Source organism: Gilbertella persicaria (genome assembly GCF_025201335.1).
Source record: "Gilbertella persicaria strain CBS 190.32 chromosome Unknown B0P05scaffold_47, whole genome shotgun sequence".
Classification (NCBI taxonomy): Eukaryota; Fungi; Mucoromycota; class Mucoromycetes; order Mucorales; family Choanephoraceae; genus Gilbertella; species Gilbertella persicaria.
In genome coordinates, this window is record NW_026252008.1 from 78,220 (window position 1) to 92,173 (window position 13,954).

At 36.6% G+C, this 13,954-nt stretch overlaps 7 protein-coding genes across 7 annotated transcripts; 4 read left to right on the forward strand and 3 right to left on the reverse strand.

Annotated features, from left to right (window-relative positions):
* Window positions 1–74: 74 nt before the first annotated feature.
* Window positions 75–810, reverse strand: B0P05DRAFT_590666 (uncharacterized protein; the record flags this gene model as incomplete). Its single annotated transcript, XM_051582827.1, has 2 exons — window positions 75–241; window positions 291–810. 2 exons carry the CDS (start codon window positions 808–810, stop codon window positions 75–77), a joined length of 687 nt encoding a protein of 228 aa, XP_051431218.1.
* A 2,044-nt stretch (window positions 811–2,854) lies between these two features.
* Window positions 2,855–3,800, forward strand: B0P05DRAFT_557337 (uncharacterized protein). Its single transcript, XM_051580006.1, has 5 exons — window positions 2,855–2,901; window positions 2,951–3,040; window positions 3,096–3,227; window positions 3,283–3,417; window positions 3,464–3,800. Exons 1-5 carry the CDS (start codon window positions 2,898–2,900, stop codon window positions 3,481–3,483), a joined length of 381 nt encoding a protein of 126 aa, XP_051431219.1. The 5' UTR covers window positions 2,855–2,897; the 3' UTR covers window positions 3,484–3,800.
* A 7-nt stretch (window positions 3,801–3,807) lies between these two features.
* B0P05DRAFT_557340 (Aldehyde/histidinol dehydrogenase) lies at window positions 3,808–5,648 on the forward strand. The gene is made up of 4 exons (XM_051580007.1): window positions 3,808–4,087; window positions 4,139–4,204; window positions 4,256–4,535; window positions 4,581–5,648. The coding sequence occupies exons 1-4, from the start codon at window positions 3,854–3,856 to the stop codon at window positions 5,615–5,617; spliced, it is 1,617 nt and encodes a 538-aa protein (XP_051431220.1). The 5' UTR covers window positions 3,808–3,853; the 3' UTR covers window positions 5,618–5,648.
* B0P05DRAFT_557341 (galactokinase) lies at window positions 5,649–7,301 on the reverse strand. Its single transcript, XM_051580008.1, has 3 exons — window positions 7,212–7,301; window positions 6,846–7,164; window positions 5,649–6,794 (listed from the first exon to the last, which is right to left on the reverse strand). The coding sequence occupies exons 1-3, from the start codon at window positions 7,280–7,282 to the stop codon at window positions 5,706–5,708; spliced, it is 1,479 nt and encodes a 492-aa protein (XP_051431221.1). The 5' UTR covers window positions 7,283–7,301; the 3' UTR covers window positions 5,649–5,705.
* Window positions 7,302–7,714: 413 nt separating this feature from the next.
* Window positions 7,715–9,426, forward strand: B0P05DRAFT_557343 (uncharacterized protein). Its single transcript, XM_051580009.1, is given in 4 exon segments — window positions 7,715–7,903; window positions 7,962–8,042; window positions 8,222–8,231; window positions 8,242–9,426. 3 exon segments carry the CDS (start codon window positions 8,027–8,029, stop codon window positions 9,311–9,313), a joined length of 1,098 nt encoding a protein of 365 aa, XP_051431222.1. The 5' UTR covers window positions 7,715–7,903; window positions 7,962–8,026; the 3' UTR covers window positions 9,314–9,426.
* A 470-nt stretch (window positions 9,427–9,896) lies between these two features.
* B0P05DRAFT_557346 (uncharacterized protein) lies at window positions 9,897–11,409 on the forward strand. The gene is made up of 3 exons (XM_051580010.1): window positions 9,897–10,312; window positions 10,366–10,758; window positions 10,804–11,409. Exons 1-3 carry the CDS (start codon window positions 10,303–10,305, stop codon window positions 11,343–11,345), a joined length of 945 nt encoding a protein of 314 aa, XP_051431223.1. The 5' UTR covers window positions 9,897–10,302; the 3' UTR covers window positions 11,346–11,409.
* Window positions 11,410–11,878: 469 nt separating this feature from the next.
* Window positions 11,879–12,892, reverse strand: B0P05DRAFT_574633 (uncharacterized protein; the record flags this gene model as incomplete). Its single annotated transcript, XM_051581578.1, has 2 exons — window positions 11,879–12,666; window positions 12,718–12,892. The coding sequence occupies 2 exons, from the start codon at window positions 12,890–12,892 to the stop codon at window positions 11,879–11,881; spliced, it is 963 nt and encodes a 320-aa protein (XP_051431224.1).
* Window positions 12,893–13,954: the final 1,062 nt, after the last annotated feature.

Sequence of the window (13,954 nt, forward strand, 5' to 3'; positions counted from 1 at the left end):
TAATGACACAGATTATCCTCTCTTCTTGTTTTGGGGACTGCACTCGGTCAATAAGAAGCATTTGTGTAACTTGATTATTTGTTGTCAATGGTGTCTTTTCTTATCCATGATCCCAAGGAATGGCCATAAGAAGGTGTGTCTCCAGACGCATATCGATGTAAATCAGAAAGACCACCGGCTGCTAAACCAAATACAGCACCAAACATCATGGAATAGCGAAATGATCCTCTTGACAACCTTGCTAGAGTATCAACATGAGTCACAATAACCATGACGATATGTTTACTTACTTAGGACAGAGAAAATGGTGCCTGTGGTCACACCAGCAACCACTGAATTTAACACGTCTGGCTCCCCACGTACATCATCCAATGCAGATTCAATTCCTCCGTATAACAAGCAAAGCCCACCTGTTTTGCCAGCAAATCGAATGCCTCGTTTAATACCTCCCAACATCATTCTATAATTCTTTGTCTTGTGATAAAAGTACCATCCTTGTACTGTTGTAGGTAACTTGTGTGCGTTCTCTGCCAAGTACTGGAGACCAGACTGACGTGCTCCCAAAAAAGCACCCATACTAAATCCCCAAAAGCCACCCACAGAAGTCATGAGCAGAAGACGAGGTTTTGTGGCTAGACCAGCTCGAAGTAAAACTGGTTTTTCTTGATTACTGTTGTAGTTGACAAGTATGGTGTCAGGTGGAACATTAGTGAAAGAGCTGTCTTGAGAAAAAGAAAGCGATGGTGCTTGAGTGGTGTGTATTTCTGACACTTGAGGTGTTGGTGGTGCTGTGATCGTGTTCTTGTCCATTGCGATCGTGTTAACAAAATATTTGCTCTGCATGTGAGGTTTTTTTCGAGAAAATGACGTCGGATTAAATAAGCCAATCAGTATTGATTATCTCAATATCTCTCTTTAAGGCACCTTTGATTTGGAGGAGCATGTGTGGTTTTGATAAGATAATTTTACCTGAATGATTAATTGAGTAATGCATGGAATTGTTCATGTAGCTGAGACACCAGATAAACAAATGCTTCAGCAATGAAAAAAAAAGACAACAGTTCATATAAATACTTGTCTTTTTCTTTGGCGTATAAAGATAGCATAAAGTTCGTTTGTGCACACCTAAATACTTTGGATACCTAAAAACAACTTTTGCAAACATTTATAGTACTTCTAGAGTTGATTTGGACAAAAAAAGAGCAACTTGTCAAAAACAACCAAAGGGCACTACTCATAAAAGTCGTTGGTTTGACAACCTTCGATCTTGTTTTTGACACTACAAGACGAAAAATAGAGCTATCGACAAGCTTAAATACTCAAAATGTGCGTTAGAGGCTATAGTTTTTAACGAATGTGTTTTCTTGCCAATCGTACTATGAAGATAGCATGATAAGAGCGAAAAACCTCGAGAACATTTCTGTTTATTTACTCGATAGTTTTCCAGTAATTCTATTGCATTTGATACATCAACAGACTTGGAAGTTAAATATCTACTACTTTCGTAACTGGGTTGAAGCCATGGAACTGCATCTTTATGCAGCTCTAAGCAAAAGTTCAATTTTTTTTTAAATGATTTTATTTGCCGCAAAGCTCGATTTTGGATGCGGCTGTAAAAAAAAGTTTGAGTTTCTTCCTATTTCAATCCCCGATACCAGGTATCCTATACATCTTTTACCCATTTACCCCACATTTACATTATAGAAATGACGGAATGTTTTAAAAAACACATTACTAACAAGTTTTATATGATATCTAGAGCAAAAATGCTCAAAACGTAGCTAAAACGAGCCATTTTTTGATACAACATTGTTCGACAACCAGACTATCAAATCAATCCATTTTTCCATTTAAAACATGTTCTTTCGAGTCCAAGAATCTAATGGTACCATTGTTTCGGCTGTTCAGTGAAATCTGTTTTTTTTTTACCCATGACGGTTCACGGAGGTCTGTGAAGATGAAAAAACAAAATTCGATCAGAAAATTTTGGAATGACCCAATGTAGGTCTGATCCAACCAAAGTCAGACAGGACCATCCCTAGATACTTCTGATGAAAAGAAAGCAAGTTCGCTAATATGAAGAATTTGACTTTATTTGAGCATTCCCTTTAAATCTACACCTAAAGTTAACTATATACTATGGATAGAAGAAAAGAGGCCCTTTTCGGTAAATGTTGATTAGCAAGTAGGTACTTATTTATACACCATTCGATTCATAAAATGTGCATAAGTAAGATATGCTATAGCACTTGACACTATTGAGACTAAATTGAAAAGTTTGGAGCATAACTGATGATGGATGTCTTGTAGAGTAAGGGGTTAGACGTTTTAAACTTTGTTCCCTTTTCTAGAATGTATTAGCTGCTTTGAAGATAACGATAATCAATTTCTGTTTATCACACAAAGAGAACAAAAATTTATCAAATGCATTCGAAGTTGAACGATCTATTTGTATAAAGGAAGAATATAGTAGAATAAAGTGAGAAGAATAGACATATCTCAAAGCTTTCCGTAATTAGAATTTTATGCAACAATGGTCACCTCTTTTTGTAGACATTGAAAGAAATGGAGTGTGCCCCCTCCCTTCCCCCAAAAGAAGAGATATCAAGTACACAAGTTCAGTTTAAAAAGCCAATCTTGTGCCTGGTTTTTTTTTAATCGGCATTTGAATCCTTTTGCACAAAGATCATGCGCAAATCATCAGAAAACAGTCATTTGAAATGTGAAGTGCAACAATATGATGATTGTCTTGGTAGAGACATCCTCTAGACCTTACTCATTAAGCACTAAGAAACGAAGTCACTTGCGAAATTAAAATAAATAACAATAACGCGTGATACCTTTTTCGTCCAATCCTTTTTCTTTTTTTTCTTTTTTATCTTTGATTTTTTAACAATATGAGTAAGTGCTATTTGTAAGCTAATAGTCCAGCACTAAGAGAATATATTAGCTGTACCTGAAAACCCTTCCAAGGTTCTTGAAGCTCAGTTGGCCCACAGACCTGACGTTCAAGAGTTGGTCGATAGAAATATTATCAAAGGTAAGAAAACAGAGAAAGGAAAAAGGGCTGTAATTTATGATCTATCATAAAAAAGATCCCAAAGTTGCACCTGCTATTCAGCAACAACGTGATGAGTTAGAAAAGCGCAAGATTGAAGACTCTCTTCGTCATAAAATTGATCATCGCCCAACACCAGAAACGCTTGTTGAACAAAACATCTTAAAAGGTAATGTGTTTGAAACAGTCATGTGATCTTATTCATACTCCCTTTTTTTTGTTAGCTGATCCAAAAGTTGCGCCTGCTCTTCAAAGAAATCAAGTTGATTTAGAAAGAAACCGTTTACATGATGCTATGGAGCATAAGATCCATGATAGGCCTGATCCTAATGAACTTGTCAAACAAGGCATTTTAACTGGTACGTTTAATTTAAACTTCTTGTGCGATTTTAATTTCTTTATTAGAGGAAGAAGTTCCCAAATGAAGAAATTCATGCTATTGATTTTTTTTATTTCGTAGTAAATATGGTTGTTGCATTTGATACTTTTTTTTGAGTATCTGAGTCCCTTATTCTCTACTTTTAGTCTGTAGATCTTTGTGAGTATGGAATTTTTCTTTTATTTACATACAGTATGTTGTCTTGCAAACCCCCTTTTTTTTAGTTTCCTTAACACTGAGAGAACATTTAAGCTCAGGAGTATCTAAACGTATTAAAGCTTTGATTTGATTGATGTATGTTATTCCCACGCTCATAGTATCTTTGATAACTGTGAAGCATAAAGACGATGTATAAATAAGCATGTTTTCTTTTTTTTTTCACTTTTCTTTTCCTTTTTCTTCTTTTTTTTACTATCATGATTCCTCGCGTTTTAAGATCCCGTGTACTTACTCAAGCAGTCAACTTGACTCGCTCAACTCAATCTGTTCGTTGTTTATCTACTTTTGAGAAACATCGCTCTGTATTTGATGCACTTGGACTTGAAAGAACAGGCAACAAAGGTGTATTTGATGGTGAATGGAAAGGATCAGGCGAAATTATCCCTTCTTATAACCCAGTCAACAATGAAGTGATTGCTGAAGTCATTACTGTAAGTGATATATTTTCTCCCACGGTTAGTTTCCCACACTTGACATTATAGGGCACTACGGGTGATTTGGATGTAGCTTTTGAGAAAGTTGCTGAAGCTCAAAAGATCTGGAGAGAAGTAAGAAAACAACGATTTAGATAACAGACGGACTCAATCTTTTTGTCTTAGCTTCCTGTACCTAAACGCGGTCATGTCTTGCTTACTATGAGAAATGCTCTTGTTGATAGTTTGGAGCCCCTCGGTAAGCTTGTTGCACTTGAAATGGGTAAGATTTTGCCTGAAGGTATTGGCGAAGTTCAAGAGTACATTGATATCTTGGAATACGCATTGGGCCTTTCTCGTACACTTCAAGGTGCTGTCATCCCTTCTGAAAGACCTGGACATGCTATGTTGGAAACCTGGAATCCTCTTGGAACTGTAGGTATTATCAGTGCTTTCAACTTTCCTGGTAAGTGACTACTTTCTAAGAAACATATACTTACAAGTACATTAGTTGCTGTTTACGGTTGGAACTGTGCTATTGCTCTTGTGACCGGTAATGGTACGATTTGGAAGCCTGCTCCTACGACATCACTTGTTTCTGTCGCTGCAACAAAGATCATTGCCAAAGCATTAAAAGATCATGGTCTTCCTACTTCTCTCTGTGCTCTAGTCACTGGTGGAAACGACGTTGGTGCTGCTATGGCTGCTGATAAACGTGCCCATGTGCTTTCCTTCACTGGTTCTACTAATGTTGGTAGAGAAGTAGGCAAAGTGGTACAAGGCAGATTCGGTCGTTCTATTCTTGAACTAGGTGGTAACAATGCCATCATCGTTACTGAGGATTGTGATCTTGATTTGGCTGCCAGAGCCATTTTATTTGCTGCTGTCGGTACTGCAGGTCAGCGCTGTACAACAACACGTCGTTTGATCGTGCATGAGTCTGTTTACGACACCTTAGTCGAGAGACTCAAGAAGGCTTATGCTCAAGTCAAGGTGGGCGACCCATTAGATCAAGGTGTCTTGTGCGGCCCTCTTCATACCAAGGGAGCTGTGGACATCTATAGAAAAGCGCTTGATAAAGTAAAGCAAGAAGGCGGTGAAATCATTTGTGGTGGACGTGTGTTTGATGATGGACCCTTAAAGGATGGTAACTTTGTTGAGCCTACTATGACCCGTGTCCGCCCTGATATGGAAGTTGTCCAAAACGAAGCCTTTGTTCCTATTCTCCATACCATGACCTACAAGACTTTAGATGAAGCCATCGCTATTAACAATAGTGTGGCTCAAGGTTTGTCAAGCTCTATTTTCACAAGCAATCCCTCAACTATCTTTAAATGGATTGGTCCTTCTGGTTCTGATTGTGGTATCATCAATGTCAACATTCCTACCAATGGTGCTGAAATTGGTGGCGCTTTTGGTGGTGAAAAGGAAACAGGTGGTGGTCGTGAAAGTGGTAGTGACAGTTGGAAACAATATTGTAGACGTGGTACTTGTACCATTAATTATTCTGGAGCTCTTCCTTTAGCTCAAGGTATTAACTTTGGTTAGATAAAATAAAAAAGCTTTTTATTTATTTATTTATTGGTGTACACATATTTAACAAGAGAGATATAATACAAAAAAAAAGAGAAGATGTTTAGAAACCAGTATAGATAGCAGCACCACTACAAGGCTTGGTAGCAATGATAGCATCATTCAATTGTTCTTCAGTGATATCAGGATAAACCTTACGATAAAATTCGTTTTTGATAGCTTCAACAAGCTGAGCAACCTTATCCTCAGTCGTCAAATGGACAGTACTTCCACCCCAACCAGCACCACTCAAACGAGAACCAAAGGCGCCATTCTTACGAGCGATGTCACAGACATCATTGATTTCAGGACAAGAACACATAAACAACTTGTCGCAAGATTCTTGAGAAGCATTCATAAGATCACCCAAGTGCTTCAATGTAGAGTCACCTTCGCTGGATTCACAGGCCTTGTGGAACTCAATCACACGAGAAGCTTCAGACAGAACATGCTTTGTTCTTTGAGCGAGGCGGTAGTAGTCTGTGACAACAGGGAAGCGAGTCATGTACTTGTCTTGAATTTCCTTGACGGGCATGCCAACCATGTCAGAGACTTCTTCAAGTGTATAGCCATTACCATTAGTTTTGTCTTCAGGGAAATGTTTGAGAGCCTTGTCGAGGAGATCAGTAAATCTCTCTACTTCATTGAGAGAGGAGTCCTTGTAGTAGAGATCATAGACTTCTTTAAGACTATCAACAGGAGGCAAATTGAGTGTCTTGGCAAGGAAAAGAGCAGCCATACGAGTTTCGACCACACGAAGATTGTAGTTGCGAGGAGCAGTAACAAACTTGTCAGCAGTAACCAAGGTGTTGGCAATAATGAATGCCAATTTAGGGTTTGTAGTAGGCAAAGGAACAGGGGAAGTGTGTAACTTGGGTGCAAACTCAACACGAAGAGCGAAATCTTTTTCGGACAAAACAGAGGCACTTTGATCCATACCACCTGAGTTAACACCGACATTACGTTCAGCAACAATGGCGATCTCAGTGAGCTCGGTCTTTGAAATAGACAACTTGTTAGCAGTAACGACAGCTAATGCAGAAGCACAGACAAAGGCAGCAGAAGAAGAGAGACCACCACCAGCAGGAACAGTACCATCAACAAGCAAATAAAGACCCTTGGGCTTATCAAGTTGGAATTTCTCGAGCATACCCTTTTACACATGTTAATCTTTTGTTTTCAACCCTTGGATTTTTATATTTACCTTATATCCACACTTAAAATAGTTGGACCATTCCAATTCAGAGGAATCGATAGTAACAACCTTTTCTTTGCCTTCATATTCGAATTCTCTAGCGGAGTATTTGGTAGGGTTGATATTAGCAATGCGAACCTTGGTATCATCATCAGTAACAGCACCGGCAATAATCACATCACGTTCAATGGCCATAGGCAAGACACCAAAACCGCAATAATCAATGTGTTCACCGATCAAGTTGACACGTCCAGGAGAACGGACGATGAATTCGACCTTACGCCCATGAACCTTTTCAAATTCGGCAATAAGATGCTTGTACCTCTTACTGTTATACAGTTAAAAAAATGTGGATCTTGACTGATATACACTTACTCTTGCTTAGGAACAGCGGTAGGATCGTAGATCTTGTCAAGGGAGTCAAAAGAAGGCACAGGAGAGGACATATTGGCGCTATAAATGAATTTAAATGTAAAAAAAAAAGAAAAGAAACAATCTTATTTATACGTCTACAAATGATCCTAAACTAAGCTGGGTTTTAGCGGGACGTGACTTTTTTGCTTAAATAATCAACATTTGTACTACATATGTCAAGTCAGACGATTTTCCATGAAAGGCTATCCAAGTTTTTTCCAGCAAGTTTTCCAAAGAATGGGTTTAATATGATTGAATTTTCTACACGCCCTAAATTCTTCTTTTTGGGTGTCATACTGCCTTAGGCAAAAAAGTTGAATGAAACAAAGAATAAAGACATCCTATTCTGTTGTAACAGGTTGTATTAAACTTGTGTTCACAAATTGATGTGGGATGGTTTATTGTGTGGGGGAAAAAAAAGGGATTCAAGTGTCCAATCAGAACAGTCAAGGTCATTTGAGTTTCATTATTTTCCTATACACTTGTTTTCACTTTACAACTCGAGTTAAGCAAATACTACACTGTCCTCTTGTTTATAGTACTTTATGTTATCCTCCTAGTAGGATATATCTCATATAAACTTATACGCGCCTTATTCTATATACATATTTTATTGCTGGTTTCTTTTATTATTGTTATTATTACTTGACAAGGTAAAATAGAATAACAAGAGCTCTATACAATAAGACTAAGTTTCTTTTTCTCATCAAGTAAGATATCACCATATGCACAATAATTCCAGTCACTCCCCGAGAAAAAACAGTACACAACCGTGGATGTTGTCTTCGCCAGGTAATGAGCAAAAGAAAAAAGCAATGAAGACACCTGTTTCTTACTTGTACTTTAAAGATCGAGGGCCTGAACCTTATAACTATAACATGGCTTCAAGACCACCTGGTTCTGTGCTACCAATACCACAGCAACATCATTATCATCATAGCCCGTCTTCACAACAGCCACTTCCATATCACCCTCCCCCACCTCCTCCCCCACAACAACAACAACAGCAGCAGCAGCAGCAACAACAACAACAACAACAACAACAACAACAGCGTCAATTGCACCATGAAGATCGTTCAATTTCACCGCCAATACAAATGCTTGACTCAGACTACTCCAAATCTCAACATAAGAACAATACACGATCTGTCATTCCCTCCAAAAGAGCGGCACAAAACCGAGCAGCACAAAAGGCATTTAGACAAAGAAGAGAACAATACATTAAAGATTTGGAACTCAAGGCAAAAGAAATGGAAGATTGGCAAGAGGAAATGGATAAATTAAGACGAGAGAATGGAGAATTACGCGAGAAAATAGTTATGCTAGAGAATCAAGTAGCCATTTTGACAGGCGGAGATGCTACTAAAATACCTGAAGTAGGTACGAAAAAATCAGATACTCCTCCAAAAGACAGTGAAAAGCAAAATCCATCTACAATACCTGCAAAACATTCATTGCATGAACCATTAGAGCATGGGACAACTGAAGACAGTCGTAGAAAGAGTCAAGAGGGATCATTTGCACCCATACCATTAAGAGCACCACATCATACAGGGTATGAATCTCAACCATACCATTCAAATAAGCAGGACACTGAAACTACTCTAACTGGAAATGATACCACATCTGATGAGAACAATAAAAGACGCAAAACATTAGAAAATCCCCTCTTGAATCCAACACAACAAATCGGTCAGGCACCAAATCCCATCACAAACCATCCACCTATTATACTACAACCACAGCAAGAGATATCTAGCTTACAGCATTCTTTTTGGAATCAGAGCAATACAAATACTATACCAGATCTAGCTGGTATGCCTCCTCCTTCCGCTATGGGTGATTTTGATCTTGATTTTGATTTCGATCCCTTTTTTGAAGAAGAGTTTGGGCCAACGCTCACAAATACAAATGACTTTTTGCCTAATGCGAATAGTGGCCAAGTATTAGATGACCTGTTTGCTATGCTTCAAACAAGACAAAGACCTCAAATTCCTATGGTACCCGCCGAAGATAATTCTGAATTAGTGGGTTTAAATGAGAACTTAGGAAAATCTGTATAAAATAACAATAATAATCTATCTCTTTTTGTCTAAACCATTTTATCTTTGTAATTATATTTCAAGAAACTTAAGATTCTATATTATTTTGTAGAATAAAAAAAAAACTTTGGCGATCTTATCATTGATTACATAAGCAGATAAGCATGTTTAACTTGTGAAAAACAGATCTTCTTAAATTAAGCTTACGCCTCGATAAAAACCGGATACCACAAGTACCACTTGAAATAAAGATAAAGACAGAAGAATAAGCTCAGAACTATGTTTGGTAATCAAATTAACTTTTGCCTATATCAGTCAATTGAATTGTCAATACCAAAATTAAAACTACAGTTCAAGCAGAAAATGTCACTTTATCAAATCGGATGAAAATTTATCAAATTTCTGCATAAAATTCCCGACTGTCAAATGCTGATGGCGCCAATATTCAGAACTGTAACATAAAGAAGAACCAGTAATTTGCCGAAACAAGGAACCAAGTCCCAATCTGTCGGTTCGAAGCGTACACACACACATACACATATATTTCTTCACTTTTTTTTTTTATCGTAAATTAAGCAACATCTTGTAGGAAGAATATAAAGTCGTTTTTTTTTTATTATTTTTTTTTACCGAATAAGAACACGTCATTTAACTCTTGCCAGAGAAGTCGCTATTATCGAGCAAAAAGGACTGTTTGTTTGTATGAACAGTCTTTAGGAACCCTATAGAATTTTCTCAGGTATTACAAACAACTCTTTTGTATTTTATCCATGTTGAAAGATTCAAAATCATCATAACAAGCGTATGAGAATATTATTCTTTTTTCAAATACAAAAGTAGAACGAACCATGCGAATGTTTTTTTGAGTCGGTGTTGAAGTGACAACTCATTTTCCAATAACTTTTATTTTACCCATACGAATTTTGATTAAAAAAAAATATAATTATTTTTTTTTCTTCTCTTTTCTTCTTTCTAATTTTTGGATATTTTAAAACACAACAGAAAAAAAAATGATAATGAGTAAGTTTTTTCCTGAACGAAAAATAAAAAAAAAAAGATATTTATAAGTATAGAAAAATCAACTATGAATCAGCATGAAAATAATGCCAGTGATAATAACGAGTTTACTGCAACATCCCCACAACAACAACAAAAACAACAGCATCTGTATATGCCTGTAAACATGAACCAAATACAGTACAACAATATACTCAATTCTTCTTATTCTACGCCGTCCGAACAACAACAACAACAACAACAACAACGGCAACAACAACAGAGGCAAGAAAGTAACACAAGCCCACTGGATTCGAAATATCATTGGCAAAACAGTTCAATCGTAACTTCCGACATGGATATGACACCTCTTCATCATCTAAGTAGCTCTCAATCATTAAACACTATGTACGATCAATCTATTCCTCCAAACTACTCTTCTCTGCAGCAAAGCAATTCCATGATAAATGGTACTTGAATTAGCAGTAAAAGTTTTAAAACTCATTTTTTGTTAGGCCAATACGGTTACCATCAACATCGTGGAAGTTTGCCTATTATTCAGCCCGATCAATATACTACCAATATACAACCCACAATAACCACTGCTCCTTATGCTCGACGTCATACAGAAGGCTCGATTTCGGCGGCAACGCGGTACGCAAACCAAACTCGGAAACAGAAAACAGAGAGTCAAAAACACAAAAAGACAAATGGTGCAGATAGTAGTGAAGAAGATAAGCGAAAGCACTTTTTAGAGAGAAACAGACAAGCTGCATTGAAATGTCGACAGAGGAAGAAGCAGTGGTTGGCTGACTTGCAACATCGAGTTGAGTTTCTCTCGACAGATAATGAACAGTTACAGTCACAGGCTACAATGTTGAGAGAAGAAGTTATTAATCTAAAGACACTCTTGCTGGCACATCGAGACTGCAAAGTAGCTCAAGCAAATGGAACAACAGTAAGCATGATTCAAAACGTGTCCAATACCTTGACCATGCCTTCTGCTAATTCAAACAATGATATGATGGCATATCCTAATCAACAACATGAAGCTTAACTATAGTAATATATACATATATAAATTTCTGCACAAACAATAAACACACAGACATTGAATCTATATTTTTTATTTTATTTTTTACTTTTGTTATTGTAGTACAGGTGTTTGCGAACATAAAAAGAAAGAAAAAGAAGAGTTTAAGTTCCTGTACCTTAAGATGAAACGATTTTATGATAGCCACATACCAATACAGAGCATGTATTCTATAAGCGCGCATATATATTCACCAAGCTCAAGTGACACGAATAAATAAATATCATTCCTTCTATTGTATTACATGAGGCATAAACAAGTATTGAGGTAGTAATAAGAATAATAGTATTTATTTTAAAAAAAAGAGAGGTGGTATATGAATAATATATATGTAAAGAATAGTATGATATGTATAAATTAGTTTTTTTTTTTTTTTTGTTCTTATTTCTGTGATATGTCTGGTTAAATATACATGGAGAATGAGTGAAATGAAGGAGATTGCACCAAAACAAAAAAGTACAAATCTTTCTTCAGGATAAATAATATGATTGTTTTTGTTACACAGAATAGCGCTTGTTTTCGCTCTTTACAGTGAGAGCACGCTTTAATTTCTTTGTCAAGCTCTTGCGTCTATCGTTGAGTTTATCAGTTTCTCTTCTGAATAAGGAAGTGGTTCTCTTTCTAGGTTGAGGAGGAGGCAAGGCTTGGACCTTCTTTTCAAAAGCTTCTTCTTCTTCCTGAAGAACGAGAGCAGGAGAAAGGAAACCAGAAGAGTGCACAGAGGAAGGTGTAAGGGGGGACAAAATAGAGGATGAGGACGAAATAGATGTTGAGTGATCAGCAGCTGCACTTGCAGAAAAGAGATCTTCTTCTTCGATAGGAGATTCCAAAATAGTATTAATTTGATAGTGCTGCTTGGTATCGATAGCTAAGCTGCTAACAACCTTTTCTTCTTCTTCTTCCTTGATAGATTCAACTTCCTTGACGGATTCGACCTCCTTGATAGATTCAATTTCATGTAAAGATTCAGCTTCCTTGATAGAAGCAGCCTTTTCAATAGGTTCGACTTCTTGCACAGATTGAACATCAATCTCTTGAATAGATTCAGTATCAATTTCTTGAACTTCCTTTATACTTTCAACTTCCTTAGCAATCTCTTGTTCTTCTTGGACCTCCACAATATCTTCCTTAACAGCTTCTTCTTCATCCTCGGATAAGGCAATAGGACCATCATTCCCTAAAAGTTCTTCTTGTTTGATCTCCGCCTTTTGTTGATAACTGGGTTCATCACACGTTTGGATTTCAACCTCCTCAATAGCTTCTTCTGCTTCTTGAACATGATTTTCTATTGTAACGAATGAGCAACGAATGCAATATAAAAGAGATTTATACTAACCTTCAATGACTTGTTTGTTTATAGTGTCTTCTGAAACGGCTATCACGGGTTCAACGATCTCTGTCTTTGTACCATAATTCACAGGAGTAGCAACAGGCACTTGTTTAACGATGTCTGAAGAGAGATTAGGGTTCCATAAACGTTCGATATAGAGAAGAGAATAGACTCGAAGCATGATGGTTTGAATAAATTAAAAAGTGGTAAAGAAGAAGAAAAAAAGAGAGAGAAGGACAAAATAGCAAAGCATTATATACAAATAAAAAAAATTAATTTCAAATCATGAGATTGTTCCTGTCACCTCATTTTTGTACCACCCTGCTACAATTTCTCTATTACATGAATCACATTAGTAAAATGACCACTGATAGATAACATGCGTGTACATGATACATTTTATCATTCCTCAGATTCATATATATACTTGGTTAGCTTAGTTTATTCTTTGTTTATATGTTTTCTACAAACACATCTTTTTTTCTGTATGTAATGGCACCACTCTATAGTTTAGAGTTTATACATTGCACCAATAAAACTGCTTACCTTGCATATAACTTGGTCATGAAAATGACTTCAAGATTCGAGTCCGATGCGGAGGAGTTCCCTTTGTGAAATCTGAGCTGCGTTACAAGTTGTGTAACGAAATGGCTAGCTTAGCAGTAAGATTCAAAATACGATATATTGTCCCTGAATGTGTACGAGGATAGAAAAAAAATAGATCATGATGAATAATGACGGATAACTTGTGAAGTCATGCATTTCTTTCTTTTTGCCTTTACATGCATCAAACAGTAAAAGCAATTTTTTTCTCTTTTGTTACATGTAGAATAAGGTTATTTTATTTTCTTTTGCATGTAAATTAGTCAAATCATGATTGTTTTGGTAGCATAAATCGGAATTTGGTATTCTTTTTTTCATGACCAGATAGAGGTTACAAATGTAACCATTGAGGATTGTATAAGGCTATATTTCATCAAAGTTCAACAGCTGATAATTTTATAAAATATCCAGCAAAAAAAAAAAAAAATAGTACAGTAGCATTGTTTGACAGATAAAAAAAAATGTATTTTTTATTGTCTTTATTTGGGATTGATCATGTTGACAAAACTTTTTTTAGAACAGTTTCCTTTAAAATACACAGCAAAACACAAAACCAAATCGAAAAATTGATTGAGCCCCACGTTATCCGCGGACAAAAATAAAATTGTTAAAAAGATAGACTGTAGAATGAAATAACTAT

Excerpts from the sequence above, each read along its gene's own strand:
- B0P05DRAFT_557337 (XM_051580006.1), top strand. Across the intron at positions 3,041-3,095 it reads CGATAGAAATATTATCAAAG|ATCCCAAAGTTGCACCTGCT; the intron begins GTAAGAAAACAG and ends ATCATAAAAAAG. Across the intron at positions 3,418-3,463 it reads CAAACAAGGCATTTTAACTG|AGGAAGAAGTTCCCAAATGA; the intron begins GTACGTTTAATT and ends TTTCTTTATTAG.
- B0P05DRAFT_557340 (XM_051580007.1), top strand. The coding sequence starts at position 3,854 with ATGATTCCTCGCGTTTTAAGATCCCGTGTACTTACTCAAGCAGTCAAC. Across the intron at positions 4,205-4,255 it reads CTCAAAAGATCTGGAGAGAA|CTTCCTGTACCTAAACGCGG; the intron begins GTAAGAAAACAA and ends TTTTTGTCTTAG. Across the intron at positions 4,536-4,580 it reads CAGTGCTTTCAACTTTCCTG|TTGCTGTTTACGGTTGGAAC; the intron begins GTAAGTGACTAC and ends CAAGTACATTAG.
- B0P05DRAFT_557341 (XM_051580008.1), bottom strand. The coding sequence starts at position 7,282 with ATGTCCTCTCCTGTGCCTTCTTTTGACTCCCTTGACAAGATCTACGAT. Across the intron at positions 7,165-7,211 it reads ACCGCTGTTCCTAAGCAAGA|TAAGAGGTACAAGCATCTTA; the intron begins GTAAGTGTATAT and ends ACTGTATAACAG. Across the intron at positions 6,795-6,845 it reads ATTTTAAGTGTGGATATAAG|GGTATGCTCGAGAAATTCCA; the intron begins GTAAATATAAAA and ends CATGTGTAAAAG.
- B0P05DRAFT_557346 (XM_051580010.1), top strand. Across the intron at positions 10,759-10,803 it reads AAGCAATTCCATGATAAATG|GCCAATACGGTTACCATCAA; the intron begins GTACTTGAATTA and ends ATTTTTTGTTAG.